Here is a 15,702-nt window from a genome sequence, read left to right on the forward strand (position 1 = left end):
CTGCAGAATCTTTATACTATCCCTTATGGTTTATGGTGTGTTGACTGGGTATGTTCAATGTTGCAGAAGAAATTCACGCTGACATGCACTTATGCCTTTTATATGCCCAACTAACACCAAGCATGCAAACTATTCATCACACAGCTTCCATGTAACATTGCTCTTCTAAAGTAGAGAATCCCATTGAAATAAAAGAAACTGTGTCAGCATCATAATACGCTTTGAAAGGGCTTGCAGTGGGATCCCGTGCATGGACTCAAATCAATTGTCCGGATAAACCTAGGTAGGAAACTTAAAAACACAAAAACCTCTACAACTTAATGAGGAGACCACAGGTGGCCCATCCATGAGGCTAGCTGATGTGGGTTGCATCAGCAGAAGATAGCAGGGGCAAGAAGGCAGTGAACTTGAGATGCCCCTTCCCAGGGCTGGCTTTAAGCCAACTGGACCAACTGTTCCCAACTGGGCCCTGAGCCAAAGGGGCCCTGTGCTAGAGTAGTTTAAACTTTAGCACTAAACTTTAGTATTGCATACAATTTTATATGAAAATGTGCTTAGATCCATTTGGTCCATAAAATCACATGCACTTTTAAAGTGCACATTTTGATTGCTTTCCATTCTACTGTAGAGATTTGAATTCTATAATAAATTTTATTTCTATGTCCAAGACTCTACAGACCTTGGCTGTGAACCTGGGGCCCCGCAAAAAATGTTTCCAATTGGGCCTTGCAGACCCTAAGGCCAGCCTGCCCTTCACCACCACCTCCCATCTGCAGCTGATGCAATCCACATCCATCTGTTTTCTGTCTGCTAAATGCAAGTGGAAAGTGGATCATCAGCTCCTAAACATGCTCGTGGCACCGTTTCTTCAAACACGGAAGTGCAGGATTTCACATTTCATCTACAGGAAGAACTGGAACTGAACTGGATGTCCTGCACTTCAGAATTTTAAGGAACTGTGCCAGGAGCAAAGTAAGCAGCTTTCATTTTTTTTGAGCAGAGCCAGCAGACCTGAAGAAGCATCAGGTAGCGTTTTAAGCAGTGCCATCTCTGGAGAAGAGGGAAAATTAGTTGGCCAAAAAAAAAAAAATGTACTACTAAAAAGATGATCTAATATTTTCAGCAAAATCAGAAATCTCTTTAATTAGCATATTGCAACACTTCTATTGGTGCATTTCATTTTGCCTTGTGGTCTCTCCACCTCTGCCAGCACAATTAATCGCAATAAAGGTCTCTGAAATGAGAGCATGTCAAAAGAAAATGGCAGCATAGCAGAAACTCAAAACATACCACTCAAATGTCATCAACCAATCATATTTTAACCCAGTCACAAACATAATTCCATGGCAGTGAGTCTAGTGAAGCACACTGCTCTGAAATTCTGGCACAACATGAATGCTGGAAAGACGAAAGTGTGACAAATTCAAACTTTTGATAAGGATTTGTCATTTCCATGTCCCACAGCTCACAAAGTGCAGAGCACAGCACAGGGTACTGTGGATTTTTGTGTGTGTTTGCCTTTTCTTTTGGCAGAAAGAAATATTTTCCTGATAATATGGAACATGGAATGTCTCCTTTTCCATTGCAAGGAAATGAAACCATGAGAGACATGGCAAGGAAAATCCTGGGCACCTGAGAACCTGATTCTTGCATTTAGAGTTGTCAAAGCATCAACCTCAAAGAGTGCTTTTTGTTGTTGCTGTCTTATTCCAACTCTACAGCATAGGGGGCAGCACAACTGGTGCCTGGGAATGTTAAATATCTCTCTCTTTTTAGCAGCAGCCTGGAACTCATCAGACAGACAACAGATGATAAGCATAAAACTAATTTGCCCTTTCGTGTGATCATGTCAGCATGTCAATATCATATGGGCCACTAGGTCCATCAAGCCTCAAAGCAGCATTCAAACTCTGCCACAGCAAAGAAGTTCCCTCTGGTGTCAATGGACCAAAGGATAATGCACTAGGTGGCAAACCATTCTAGCCTGGCAATCCAACACATGTTTACTCCCAGAAGTCACTCTCACTGAATTATTCCAATGACACTTGCTCCTGAGTAAGAACCTCAGAACAGCCCTGCAAAACCAGAGCCAGGGAACACAAAACACAGCAACCACCCTGTTTTCAACACTGGGGCCACCTTGATGTCTCCTTCTGGGAAATCCACAAGCCCTTCCCAGCTGCTGTGCCAGTCAGGTAGGCTGGCAAGCCTTGAATCACAGCTCCAGCGCTGTCACTGCAGGCAGGCTGAAATGGTGTGTCTCCCCACTACCACCACCACCATCACCAGTTCATTCCGGGTGACTTCATTTCCCTTCATCCTGCATCTCTCCCCAAAGACATCAATCCTCCACCCCAGGTGCCCAGAAGCAGCGCTCCTTCCTGAGAGCCCAATCCTACGCACATCTACTCAGAAGCAGGTCCCATTATAGTCAATGGGGCTTACTCCCAGGTAAGTGCGGGTAGGATTGCAGCCTGAGAGCCCAATCCTATGCACGTCTACTCAGAAGCAGGTCCCATTATAGTCAATGGGGCTTACTCCCAGGTGTGAATGGGATTGCAGCCCGAGAGTCCAATCGTATACATGCTTACTCAGAAGCAGGTCCCATTATAGTCAATGGGCTTACTCCCAGGTAAGCGAGGACAGGACTGCATCCTGAGTCCACGGAGGCGCCGGCTCATCATCACCACCCCGAAGGTGCCACTTGACTCTGTCGCCAGGGGGAAGCAGGACTCCGGCGGCAGCGCCTACCTTGGGCTCTCGCTGCCCTGCCCGTGGCGAGCCAGCAGTGGAGAGGGACCAAGCAAGACAGCATCACATAGAGAGGAGGATAATCCATCTGGGGAGGCTCGCGACCCGCTCCCGGAGCCTCCAGAGCCCGGCCAGCCCCAGAGAGCGGAGAAAGGGGCTCCCCTCGGCCGCCGCCGCCGCTCCTTTCCTTCCCCCGAGGGGCTGCGCTCGCCTCCTCCCTGTCAGCGGCGGGGCTGCGGGAGCGGGAGCCGGCCGTCCTTCTCCTCCTCCACCCGCCGGCCCCGTCCTTGCTCTGCGCCCGGCCGCGGACCAGTCCCCTCCATGCACTGCAAACGCAAAGTGCAAAGCGGAGGGGGAGGCGCTTCCCGCTGCAGAGCCGCAGCCAGCTGAGCGAGCGAGCGAGCGAGCGGGCGGGCAGCAACAGGGGGGTCCGCGCGCTCCGCGACGCCGCCTGTGAGTGACAGCCGGGTCCGGCAGCCGGAGTCCTGAGAAGGGGAGGGGGCTGCGAGGACCTCCCTCCTGCTCTGCTCTCCCGCGGGAGGCGCCCCGACCCAGAGACTGCGAGCGAGGACTTTCCATTGCACGTGGCGCTGCCAGTGCTGCTCCACTTGCCATTGGCCGGCCCCGGCCGAGCTCCGCCCCCTCTGCCTAAAGGGGGTCCCTCAAGCGCTCTCCGCCTGCTCCGCCGAGGTCCCCGCGTGCCTCGGGCCGAGAGCGCCTCCCTGCAGTGCGCGTCTCAACCCCGGGCAGCCCTGGGGAGCCTCAGCAGTTCCCCTCTGCAGTCACACACCTGCCTGGCACACCCAGTGCCAAGCCCTCCTCAGACCCAGGGTGCGATTTCCCCCTTGAGTAGGGATTGCAAACATGTACCTGCTTACTTAGAACACAATCTTCTGCTTGCCTACTCAGAAGTAAGTCCTATTGTGTTCAACGGGACTTACTCCCAGGAAAATGTGGCTAGGGTTACAGCCCTACTTACTTACTTGCTAGAGCAGTGGCTCTCAAACTTTTGAGCACCAGGACCCACTTCTTAAAATGACGCACTAACAGGACCCACCTAGGTTGACCGGACTTTTAAAAAGATCCAGAAAGAAATAATATTTTGTTTATTTATACAAAGTAGTAAGAACCAGAAAAAAAGGCCCTCAGAGATTTGTCTTCCTAGATTTGCACAAGCTTGCAAATTGCAGGAGCTCAGCTGCTTGCCAGGCAGTTAGCAGCTATCTTGTAAAATGCAGCAGCTCAGCTCTTTGCCTGGTAATCAGCTACAGTATCTCAGCAGCTACAGTATCTGATTTCTAAATAGCCTCAGGCCTTGTTTGAGGAAGTTAGTTATCTGATCTTTGTATCGCCCTTTGGTGACTCACCAAAAATCAGGTCACGACCCACCAGTAGGTCCTGACCCACACTTTGGGAACCACTGTGCTAGAGAGAATGTCAGCAGATGTGGCCATGGGGGAAACTGCAGCTGTTGACTTCCTGGTGTCAGAAGTGGAGTGAGCCCCCAACCCGACCAGGAAATCTATCCAGCAGCCATCTAATCATCTTATGTAGAAGACTTGACTTGTGCCATCAGTCAACTGTAAAAAAATCCACAACAGCAATTTTCAACCACCATGCCGCAGCACATTGTTGTGCCGGGAATGGTCTGCAACTGTGCCAAGGGAGTTTGGGGGTCATATATTAGTATGGCCATTGGGGAATGAGGTGCCATATGCCCTGTCAATTGTCAAAAAAACTGATGATGCGCCTTGATAATTTCAGAGCCTTCTCAGTGTGCCCTGAGATGAAAAAGGTTGAAAATCGCTGGTCCACAAGGTAGCTTACAAAGATAAGAAATCTAAGGGGCAAGGGCAAAATTAGTTTTTCTGAACAATCAATATGAGCAGTCCATACTGGCATTGTCAGTAGTAACTGCTTGGACAACTTTGATCTGCTCCATTTAATCTTATTGTGTCTGTCTCATAAAGTTCCACTGATCTGCTGCAATATTTTTTAATACAATCCAGCTTCAGTACATTCTGTGTGGGATTTTCATGTTCTGCCCATTCAGTAGGGTTCATCTCTTGAAATTCTGGAGCCCTGGTATCCTGAGGACCCAGCGAGATGTGGGGCTAAACACGTTTGCTGCTGGAAAAATCAGTTGTGCATCTGGCTCCCACTTGTCTCATTTTAGGAGTAATAGCATTTAGCAGAAGTGAGATGACAGGTGCATAGCGTTCAGCATTTCATGCCACCCTCATAGTTGATGACATGGAGAAGGGAGATGTGAAGCACAGTGGTAACCTATGGCTACCTATGGCACAGGTAAGTGCCACCCAACAGAATGGAGGATTTAGAGGCACAACTACCATTTTCAGCAAAAAAAAAAAAAATGTACTGTTAGCTTCAGATCTTCTGTGGGATATCAACAATGCATGCTGGCTGCTGTTTCCCTACTGCTCATTTTCCAGTTGAAACATTTGAAAACAGAATAATTAAAGGCACCCTAAAGACGCCTGTTCTCTCTCCTCTGAAGCAAACTTGCCTTGCAAAGTCTGGCCTAAATTTTCTGTGACTCGGGGAAGAGGGATCAAAACACTTCTCTAGACTTGCCCTGGAGCAACATTTGCCTCCGTACCAAACACACGGATTTATAACTTTCCCCCAAATGCTTTTAAGCTTCTTCTTTCTCTTTTTCTTATGTTATGAAACTGTTCTTCTACTCATCTTTTCTTGACAGCAAAACACACACAGACTTGAATCATTTCATTCTGTATCACTCAAGTAAACAAATTTAAACCAACACTAACTCAAGGTGCTAATCAGGCTTGTTGTGAAAACAACACATGTACTTGGGAATTAGTACAATAAGGCTTATTGTACATATCTCTGCTGCCCCTCCCATAAACCTTGATAGCTGCAAGGAAGGAAAGTTCCCTCTGTCTCCATGACAGAGATCTTCATTTCTGAGTACAGTTCTGTGATGACACTTTACATCTGTTTTGCATGATACAATTCATGAGCAGTAAAGCATAACCACCGTATGCTCTTAAGTGCAAACAGCTGTCTATAAGAGGAATCTCCAAGGGGGTCCCTGGAATCCCAAGAGGAATTTTACAGCTCCTAGGATTACCGGAACAAACATTATAACATAAATATGTGACAGAGTGATATAGAAGATGAGTGGAGTAAGAATCATTCTTGTGAAGTACCCCTGCCTCATCATCCTCCCCATGTGATTTGTGTCATACTGGGATTACTGCAGTTCTCAGATCCAGTACTCCAAATATCTTGGTCCATGAAACAACTGATGTCCGAAAGCATTCAGTTTTGAGATATTGTCCTAGAGCAGGTCACTTGCACGTTGATAACTAACAGCTGAAACAGCATGGCTGCTGCTGCCTACCATCTTTTAATTATCTTATTTGAATGCATGATGTGTGACAGGTTTGTATACATGTGTACGTGTCACTTGATACCTGCCCAGAGAGTACAACGAGGGCAGTAATGTGACTTTGAAGCTGGACTGATGGCAAGAGGCCTCAAGGAAGCCCACGCTTTTAATTGTCAGAACAATCGCTTCCCCAACCACCAATCAGGCTGGCTTGGGAGAAGCACTGCCTGGCTTTCATTTCTGGGAAAACTCTATGAGCAGCCACCCCTTGCTTGCACAGCACATTTGAACCTGTGAACAAAAGCTAGATCCTGGGAGCTTCCCAACCCGGAGTAAACAAAATTGTTAGTGACTCAAAAGAACGGTCCCCAGCCCTAGCTGCCCTCACCAATTCCATGGCTAAATTCAATCAAGGAGTCCATGCTCCTGAAGCCACTAACCTCCAGAGCTCGTTCCTGCTGCCAAACAGCAAAAATACCCATTAAGGGCAGGGGCTGAGCAACCGAGGGCCATCAAGTCACAGAAGAAAGGTCCTTGATGAGCTCATTCCCCAAAAGATCCCGTAGGGTTTTATGGGGGGAAAGTGTAAAAAGTCGGATCATGGGACCCCACGTATCTTCATTCCTTATTCTGCACTCTGTTGTTTGAAGCACCTCCACTACCCAAGAACCACTGTGCCAAGTCAGTGTCCAGGACAATGACTTCTCCCTTGTCTTTCCAGCTTTTTTCCTTCTTCCCTGCTTCCCTTCTTCAAGCACAACCAACGGCTACATCACCCACTGAGCAGGTTCCCTTTCTGAGTGCTGTGCCAGTGTGTGTTGCTATCCTTTTTGAAGGCCCCCTCACAACACTCTCCTCTCACAAAAGGAGCTTCAGCTCCTTGGCTCTGTTTGCCTCATGACAACTAGCTGTCACTATAGCCACGCCTCTGGGTTCAAGCTGTTTCTGCATTTTGCACCCTGCTTTCTACCCAGGAAGTATCTTGAGCTGGGCAAACTCATCCCACAATTCCTGCAACATTTTGCACATGAATCAGCAGAAATAGATATCTTTGCTCCTTGCAAAGCCTACCCATCAACTCACAAAGCTCCCTTCTATTTTCCTTCCTTATGTGCTGTCCAATTCACGACACACTTATGACCCAATCCTGTTCATGGGATATGATGGCAGATTTCACATATCCCTTATGACCTGCCATCAGTGCAAAGGCTGGGAGGCCATGTACAAGTGACTGTATCCTACAGGTGACAGCTGCCCATGTTGCTGGTAAGTTGGCAGCTGGGGCAGATCAGATGGTCTGGGGATGGTAGGGCGTGGATGGGGCAAAGTTTCCAAGACACAGTGATGTCCTGGTTCAAAGGTGAGGAGAAAAGAGAATGGGGCCTCTAAGGCAAGGCCAGGAGGGCAAGGCAATAGCCTTAACTGGTTCTAAGAAGTAAAAGGAGGCACAGGATCTGATGTTGCTTTCCTGAAGGTAGTGTTCATTGATAAGCTGGCTGCTCGTTGAGCAGCTGCTTGTGGAAGCGTTTGTGGGGAAGGCGCAGAGAAGAGGGAAGGAGGATTGAAAAGGAGAGACCAGTTTGATCCTTGTGCTGCATGGTCCTTGGATAGCAGAGGGAATGGGACACTTCAGGCAGCACTAGCCAGTCATAGAGCAATCCACAAAAGAATGGGGAAAAGATGGACAGCATGAGGGTCTATGACTCCACTTTTTATAACCAAAGTTTTCATAGGGAAACATAGAGGCTATTGTAGGAACAACTCATCAAAGACCGTTTTATTTCTTGATGCCTCTTGCTACCCTTAGGAAATCCCTTCTACATCAACTGGTCTGCAGAGGAATCCATTCACCCCTTTGGTGTTTTCTGCTTAGGTCATACTCTTTTAGTTCATGCAGAGTACTGAAATCAGACATCATTATTATCTTGCACAGGAACAAGTTGCACACATTTACTATACTTCTTGTTCACACACACACGTCTGAAAAACAATTTACTGGGTAAGGAAGAGGGATATATTGTGAGGAAAGAAGAAGCAGATAATGCATCCAGATAAATACGCAGGCAAGTGGGCCACACACTTTTTATCATCTTTTCACACTTTAAATGTAACACAGGCCCAAATCCTAACCAACTTTCCAGCAGCGACATAGCTGTGCCAATGGGGCATGTGCTGCATCCTACAATTGGGTGGTAGTCACAGAGGCCTCCTCAAGGTCACGGAATGTTTGTTCCTCTTTACCTTGGTGCTGGAAAGTTGGTTAGGATTACACCCACATTTACAACACTCATAGTTCAGGAGATTTTGATTACTAGCCAGATCTAAAAGTAGGGTTTTATACTAAGCCATTTGGTTATTTGATTTTTCTCTGTAAACCACTTTGTGAACTTTTAGTTGAAAAGCGGTATATAAATACTGTTAATCATCATCATCATCATCATCATCATCATCATCATTTTTGGTTCGAAATAAGATTCAAAGTGTTTCTTTAAATGGCTAACCATTCCACACCAACTGGAAAGTTGACATTTTGTACACACCTAGTCCAAGACACCCTGATAACCAAAAAAAGTTTGGAAAGGAGCACCTTTTTACAACAAAACATAAAGACAGTTTGAAGTGAGAATGCGACACCTGCATCGTAATAGAAAGCAGAACATAACACCAATAGAGAAGAAGCAAACACATACACAGAGTGGAACTATGGACTGATGGAATCAAGTTCTGTTCTCCTCCATACACTTGAATTAGCCTTGGGGATATTTCCAAATGCATCCAAAAACATACATCTATGATCACAGACTGCTAACTTCACTGATGTGTTTACGTATGCAAGTATGTAAACATGCAAGCACATATTTTAGATTGTGCTCATTTTTAACCACTGCTGTTGTTCAACTTGATCATTAAATATGTCTTTTATTGTGAAAGTCAACCCCATTATAGAACTATACAGTAATTCTATAAATATAAAGTGCCTTCTCACCCAGATTTTTATACCTCATATGGAAGTGTTGCGTGAGGTCATCTTGGCTTTGCATTTGGGAGATCTGAACAAGTGTATATCCCAAATGAGTGTCAACAAGATCCTCCCATACTGTGAGAAGGCATTTTTTTCATGTGTCACATTTTTACCAGAGACTTATTTTAGAAAGGTTGGAGGGACTTCTAAAATAATTTTAATTGGTGCTATTTTTTAGCACCCTTGTCTGAAATCCATGAGCTTGGGGTTCTGTACGACCAGCTGTTCAAGCCTTCAAGAATGAGTTCTATAAGTCTTTCTAACAATGACAGAAATAGATTGCCTGTCTGGCATAATCTCATGAATTTGATCGCGTATCTTGAGACCTCTGAAGTCCAGGTGGGAAGCAATGCTGGGTAGTGGCCTGAGCATCATTCGTTGGTGAACATGATAAAACGCTGGTGGCCAAAGATCATTCCTTGCCAAAGGACAATTTTGTGCCTCAGAAACTAATCTGTGAACTGCAGAATAAAAGACACAGGGCCCAATCCTATCTAATTTTCCAGTGCAGATGCAACCATGCTAATAGGGTGTGTGCTTCATCCTGGGGGGGGGGGGCAGTAACAGAGACTTCTTCAAGGTAAGGGAAAGTTTGTTCCTTTATCTCAGGACTGCATTGTAGCTGCATCAGAAATGGATTGTTGGATAGGATTGGGCCCACAATCAACACAGAATTAGGCATGTTTCAGAACCAAAAGAAAAAATGAAACTTTGCTTGAGTGGGTGTGAATTTGTCATATTTTTGAACCAACCAGACCATTATTTGACTAAAGACTTCTAGTGTTTTTGAAAAAGGCAAAAGATAATCACCCCTTAATATGTGAGAAATTCAATATAGACTTCCAGGTTAAACCAATTACTTAGCACAGTTTTGATGAAATATTGTATATGGGTGATTGAAAGCAATGTACTTTGCGCATATCACATACAAATAATGCATGCATTGGAACAAATGGTATATTCTTTAGTTTTGCAAAATTATCCTCTCCAAGACTTTCGCATCATTTGCTAGCTGAAGTTACACACCTTTAGCTAGTCAGATATGGCTTTTGATGGCTACTCCAAGCCAATGGAATTGGTTTCACATCCCACCTGCCTGGATGCAGGCTGGAAGAAACAGTTTGGCAATTTAAAACTGGCCAGAGTAAAAGCTGATAGTTTTACAGCCCAATCCTATGCATGTCTGCTCAGAAGTAAATTCCATAAGAGTCAATGGGGCTTACTGCCAGGAAAGTGTGGATAGGATTGGGCTGTGAGTCAGCTGTCAAGAAGCAGCTTTTGCAAGTGGCAAGAGTTTTACTTCAAGACACTCATTGCCTATCTGTGAGTCTCTTTGCTCCCCTCTCTCCCCGCTGAGCTGGGATATTGGTAAACAAGCAGATATTCCCAAACACCACAAATCTCCAGGATTGTCTGCAAAGAAAGCGACCCTTGAAAAAAGATTGAAATTTCCTCACATTTGGGAAAGTGCAAAGCCCAAAGCATCTCTGAGGGAGAGCAAGAGAGATTTTGATGTAATCAGTAAGGCTGCAATCCTATGCACACTTAGCTTGGAGTAAACCTCATTGACTTCACTTCTGAGTGAACCTGCAAAGGATTGCACTCTAAGGATACTGGATCACAAGATTCTGCATTGCTTCTAAGATATCTTACAGATATTGTCTGCAAGGTAGTGCCAGTTGTTGGAGCAACACCCACTTCCTTACATCTCACTGAACCTTTTTGTCGTGTCTGTGGTCCTAAAGCCTTGACGGGGCTAGTGAAATATACCCTCCAAATGGACTGAAAAAGGCTGCCAGCAATATCCCCATGAATGGGGATGATCTCATCCCTCAGACGTGCGAGCTAGGATTATACAAGAATGGAAAATATTTATTGCTGCACCAACAGCAGGGAGATGGAAGGGTCCCACATCAGATGTCTATATTTGCAAAAAAGAAAGCAAAGGAATCGAGTTCTTAGACAGTCATGCTATATGTGGTACAAAACAATTATATGCTAAGCAGGAGAAAGAAAATCTCCCTGCCTGTTAGGGAGAAGTTTTGAAAGCGGTAATACCCAAACTGTATTCTAGGAGAGAGCTGGAAAAATTAATAGATTAAGGGCGCAATCCTAACCAACTTTCCAGCAGTGGCATAGCTGTGCCAATGGGGCATGTGCTGCATCCTGCAGTTGGGGGGCAGTCATGGAGGCCTCCTCAAGGTAAGGCAATGTTTGTTCCCTTACCTAGGAGCTGCATTGCCCTTAAATCAGTGCTGGAAAGTTGGGTTAGGAATGCAGCCTAATTGATACAAACTAAGGTTTTGATGTTTTTTTTATTTTGTATTTTTCTGGTCTCCGCTCTTGACTAAGTAACTTCAAAGTGATGATGTCATCACTCTGTGACTGCATAGTATCATGACAACTGTTCTAACACTGGAACATAACCACAAGTTGTAGAAGAAACCAAAACCTGAAAGGAAGTCAATGCCTAGGCCAGAGCTGCCAGGCTGCATATGGTTCTTTATCTGGTCCACATGATATTTGGGCTCTTCCTGTGCTGCTCTTTCAGCAGCATTGCTTCTGCCAGACTATGGGAGAAAGAGATGGAAGAAGGCCTCAAAAAGCAAGGAACGCTATGGGAGATGGGGCAGACCAAGAGGAATGAGAGAGAGAGGCTGCCAAGGTGCTGGGAGAACCCAATTATCATGCAGGCCACCATTTCAGCAGTGCTGCTTCTGTTGAGACATCACTTTGCAGAACACCTCTCTGCCACTGAGCTGCGAAGTGAGGCCTCAACAGAAGCGTGAAAGGGTGATCCAAATGGGCTGTCCCAGAAAGATAATGGGATATATTGAAAATATGATCAAGATTTGCATATGTTCTGCAGCTAATGAGTTCCTTTAGCAGCTAGGAGTCTAGATTCTTGCTGTCTGCTTCCTTTCCCAAAAAGCTTCTTTTGACAAAGCATTTGCTAACAAAGACATGAATCATGAGCATGATGGGGGAGGGAATTTCAGAGCCATGGATAAGTGAAACTGCAGATATTGAACCTGTGGATATGGGGGGGGGGGTAATGTATACAGGTCCAGCCTATTTATACATAGATATTTTATACACAGATTTGACTCAACACGAATGGCCACTGCAAATGAGAAGGAATGTGCTGATCCCTGGAGAAGGGGAAAATGCATCCCTTTAAAATCAGTTTAAAAAACTGAACAGTCCCTTAACAATAGCCTCCTTAATGAGAGGGGGGGGGCAGCTGGCTGACAATCCATCAATCCTTCTCTCTCCAGGCAACCCCTTCCTTGCCCCTGAGCACATGAAAGAAAGATGATCATTTTGCATTGGTGAAGGGAGGGGCTGAGTGAAGCGCCTTTGTAATTTCTTGGAGGACAACTGATTGATGGATTGTCTTCTTAATGACTCTTATCTTACATCACAAAGGTCAGCAAGGCTGTTTTTAAAATCACTGGAGCAAAGATACTTCGTTTTTTAAATTTATTTGCTATAGTGCTTTTTTTTGCCATCCAAAAAGTGCTTGGAACCCAAGCGAGTAATTAGTCTCAACCTGTATTGTTCTTAATCCAAAATTTTTGCACATTGCAAATTTAGCCAGCAAATTTCATGTGTGTGGCAGTCCACTAAGGATTATCAGGTCTTTGCTCAGGTAGACGTTGCCAGCTAAAACACACTAAGGACCCGATCTTAACCAACTTTCCAGTGCTGATGCAGCTGCAAGGTAGCTCTGTGGTAAGGGAAAAAATGTTCCCTTACTTTGAGGAGGCCTCCATGACTACCCCTCCACTGCAAAATGCAGCGCATGCCCTGTTGGCATGACAGCATCGGTGCTGGAAAGTTCGATAGGACTGGTCCCTAAGAATACAAAAAGTATTTGAATACAAATGTTATATTATCTCTGAAGAAACCATTGAACAACCTTACATGATTGCCATGTATTTATGACTTTCCAGTTGCCCTCTGATAAGCAAAAAAAAAAAAAAGAGGGGGTGCACTGATTCTTTGCAGGGGGGAGATACAAAAGGTCTTGGATAGCCAAGGCAAAGGCATGAAGCCAAAGAAAAGTACAAACAAATCCCAGCTAGTCAGAAACATTATTGTGCAAACCCAAAGATGCTGAAATGGGGTCATTGGGCATTAATCTGACAAACTTGGACGTTTTCCAAACTGTACTGTAAACTGTGAATAAGAGAGATATTGGTGGGGGCAGGGAACAGATTTGCAGCCCAATCCTATCTAGGACTGGAAGTGGCTTGTGTTATCATAAAATGGCTGCCAATGTAGCGCAGAGAGCTCCATTGGTAACCATTTTGCGCATGCTGCTGCAAGGTGCAGCAGTGCCACAACTCTGTTGCCAGACTGCTGTACCCTCCAGACCAGGTAAGGTAGCGGTGGGGACAGGGGAGGACAGGGGGCAAAACTGGCCAAGGAAGGGAAGGAATAGGGGTAGGGAGGCAGCAGGAGGGACAGATCTGGGGACAATAGCACTCACTGGATCCCCTCCATTTGTAGGCTTCCTGCCCCGCTAGGGCTGGGGGCCCTTCTTTTGTGTCATTAACAGCTTGTTTACTCCAGGGCAGGAAGCTTCCAGGATGTGGTTTTTGTTTACAGGTTCAAATGTGCTGTGCGAGCAAGGTGTGGCCATCTCCAGCTAGACCTAAGAAAGGCCTTTTCCGAACCCTGCAGTCAATGTGAGCAATACTGAGCTAGGTGGACCAATGACTCACAAAAATACAACTTCCTATGGCCATGTGCCCCCACTAAAGAAAGAGTAGAACTGACGCAATTCAACACTTTGCTTTGAAGTACAGTACATCAGCCACTAGTTATTTGTTTATTACTGAAAGACAAAATAGGGTAAGGTGGAGCAGACGTGACTGTGAATTAGACAACAACAGCAAAACAGAGCAAGTCTTAACGCTCTAGTTACAAACAAAATGAATGAAGGCCACAGCCAAGTTATGGCTGTCCATAAGCAACCTCAGACTGAATAATAGAGTCACAGAGGTTAATCCATGTGGAAGGCTACAAAACAAGCATGAGAGCTGAAAAGTTAAAAAGAGAATAGGGAATGGAGCCATTGCAGATTTCCTGGTTCCCAGACTAAACCATATGAGCCTAAACATGTTTACTCAGAAGTAAGTCCCATGCAGTTCTCCTTAGTAATTGTGATGAAGATTACACACTTGGGCTGCAATCTTGTGCTTGGACGGATTTGGAAGTTCCAGTGAACTCAGCAGAACTCACTTCAGCGTCTTCTTGATGACAGTCACCCTTATGGTTACATAAGTTATCTTGAAAAGAACGCCTTGTGTAAGCCATTTTGACTGTGGTTACGGCATGGTGGTTACACAGGCTAAGAGGCCACTTATAGTCCAGTCATAGGGGTCTTTATGACAGTGGATTTCACAATCTGCTGCTCTAAAGCCCGCAGCAGTGCAGCAAATCACATACTGCTGCCATGCACATTGGAGCCTCCAGCACAAATGACTGTTGGTTCCCACCACTGACAGAACCAGCCTCCACCAGAGCAGGTAAGGTGGTGGCAGGGCAGGTCATGGGCATTGCAGGGGAAATTCAGGACAAGGAAGGGTGAGGGGGCAGTTTGAGGGTGAGAAGGGGGAGCATTGGTGACAGTCACACATGCTGGCTCCTATCCCCTTTTCCTGGCCCCATAAATAGCTTGCATGGGTTTGAGGAGATCCACTGGCAATCAGGTGACCTACTGGGAAGTCAGCAAAAGTTATTTTTACTTACCTTTCGCTGGCTATCTGATTGCCTTCCCACCATTGCATGCAGCGTGCACTCTGTGGTGTGGCTGCATGATGGAAGATGGTAGGGAAATAGCAATTGGCCATTAGCCTGCAATCTTGTGCACACTTACCTGGGAGTAAGTCCCAGTCAATGCAATAGGGCTTACTTCTGAGTAGACATACATAGGATTGCACTGTTAATGTGTTTAAAAATAGCCATCTTAAGTTAGGCATTTTTGAGGAGCCCCACTATGCTCATAATCAGGGTTCAGCCAGGGAAACAGCCCACCAAGTTGAGTAGATCCCTGAATTCTGAGTAGTTGTACACCCTAAGGGAGTTGGAGTGTGCACCATGAGGGAATCCCATCCTGGGATTTTCCCCAGGATCTCCAGCAGCTTGGCAAAGGCATATCCTGCAAGCATTGGAGATGATGTTGATGATGATGATGATGATGATGATAACAACAACAACAACAACAACAACTCAGTATTTATATACCGCCTTTCTGGTCATCGGATTACTCCTCTGACTTTATTCAAGGCGGTTTACATAGGCAGGAGTTTCTAACTCCCTCAAGGGGATTTCTACAATCATAAATGGTTCTCTCTTTCAGGAACCAACAACATTTCAGATGGATCTTCCCGGTCTGATCTCACTTCTGGTCTCCAGTGCCTCCCACGCAGGCTAACAGCAGCTCCCACGTGGAGGGCAGCCAAGACTGCTCTTCGCTCAGAGCAGATGGAATAACTCGGCTCAGCTTGTCAGCTGCTTCAAGGTCTCGCCGTTCAGGGAACTA

The 15,702-nt window shown here is 45.7% G+C and overlaps 1 protein-coding gene across 3 annotated transcripts in view; it reads right to left on the reverse strand.

Moving 5' to 3' along the window:
• Positions 1-3,210, reverse strand: part of ADAMTS14 (ADAM metallopeptidase with thrombospondin type 1 motif 14) — a 94,808-nt gene extending 91,598 nt beyond the window's left edge. For all 3 annotated transcript variants that reach the window (XM_066622257.1, XM_066622256.1, XM_066622258.1), the window contains exon 1: positions 2,752-3,210. In XM_066622257.1, coding sequence (XP_066478354.1) covers positions 2,752-2,839 — 88 coding nt within the window. In that variant the 5' untranslated portion in view covers positions 2,840-3,210. The remainder of the gene's footprint in view (positions 1-2,751) is intronic.
• Between the last annotated feature and the right edge of the window lie 12,492 nt (positions 3,211-15,702).

This window comes from Tiliqua scincoides, chromosome 3 (assembly GCF_035046505.1).
Source record: "Tiliqua scincoides isolate rTilSci1 chromosome 3, rTilSci1.hap2, whole genome shotgun sequence".
In the NCBI taxonomy this organism is placed as follows: domain Eukaryota; kingdom Metazoa; phylum Chordata; class Lepidosauria; order Squamata; family Scincidae; genus Tiliqua; species Tiliqua scincoides.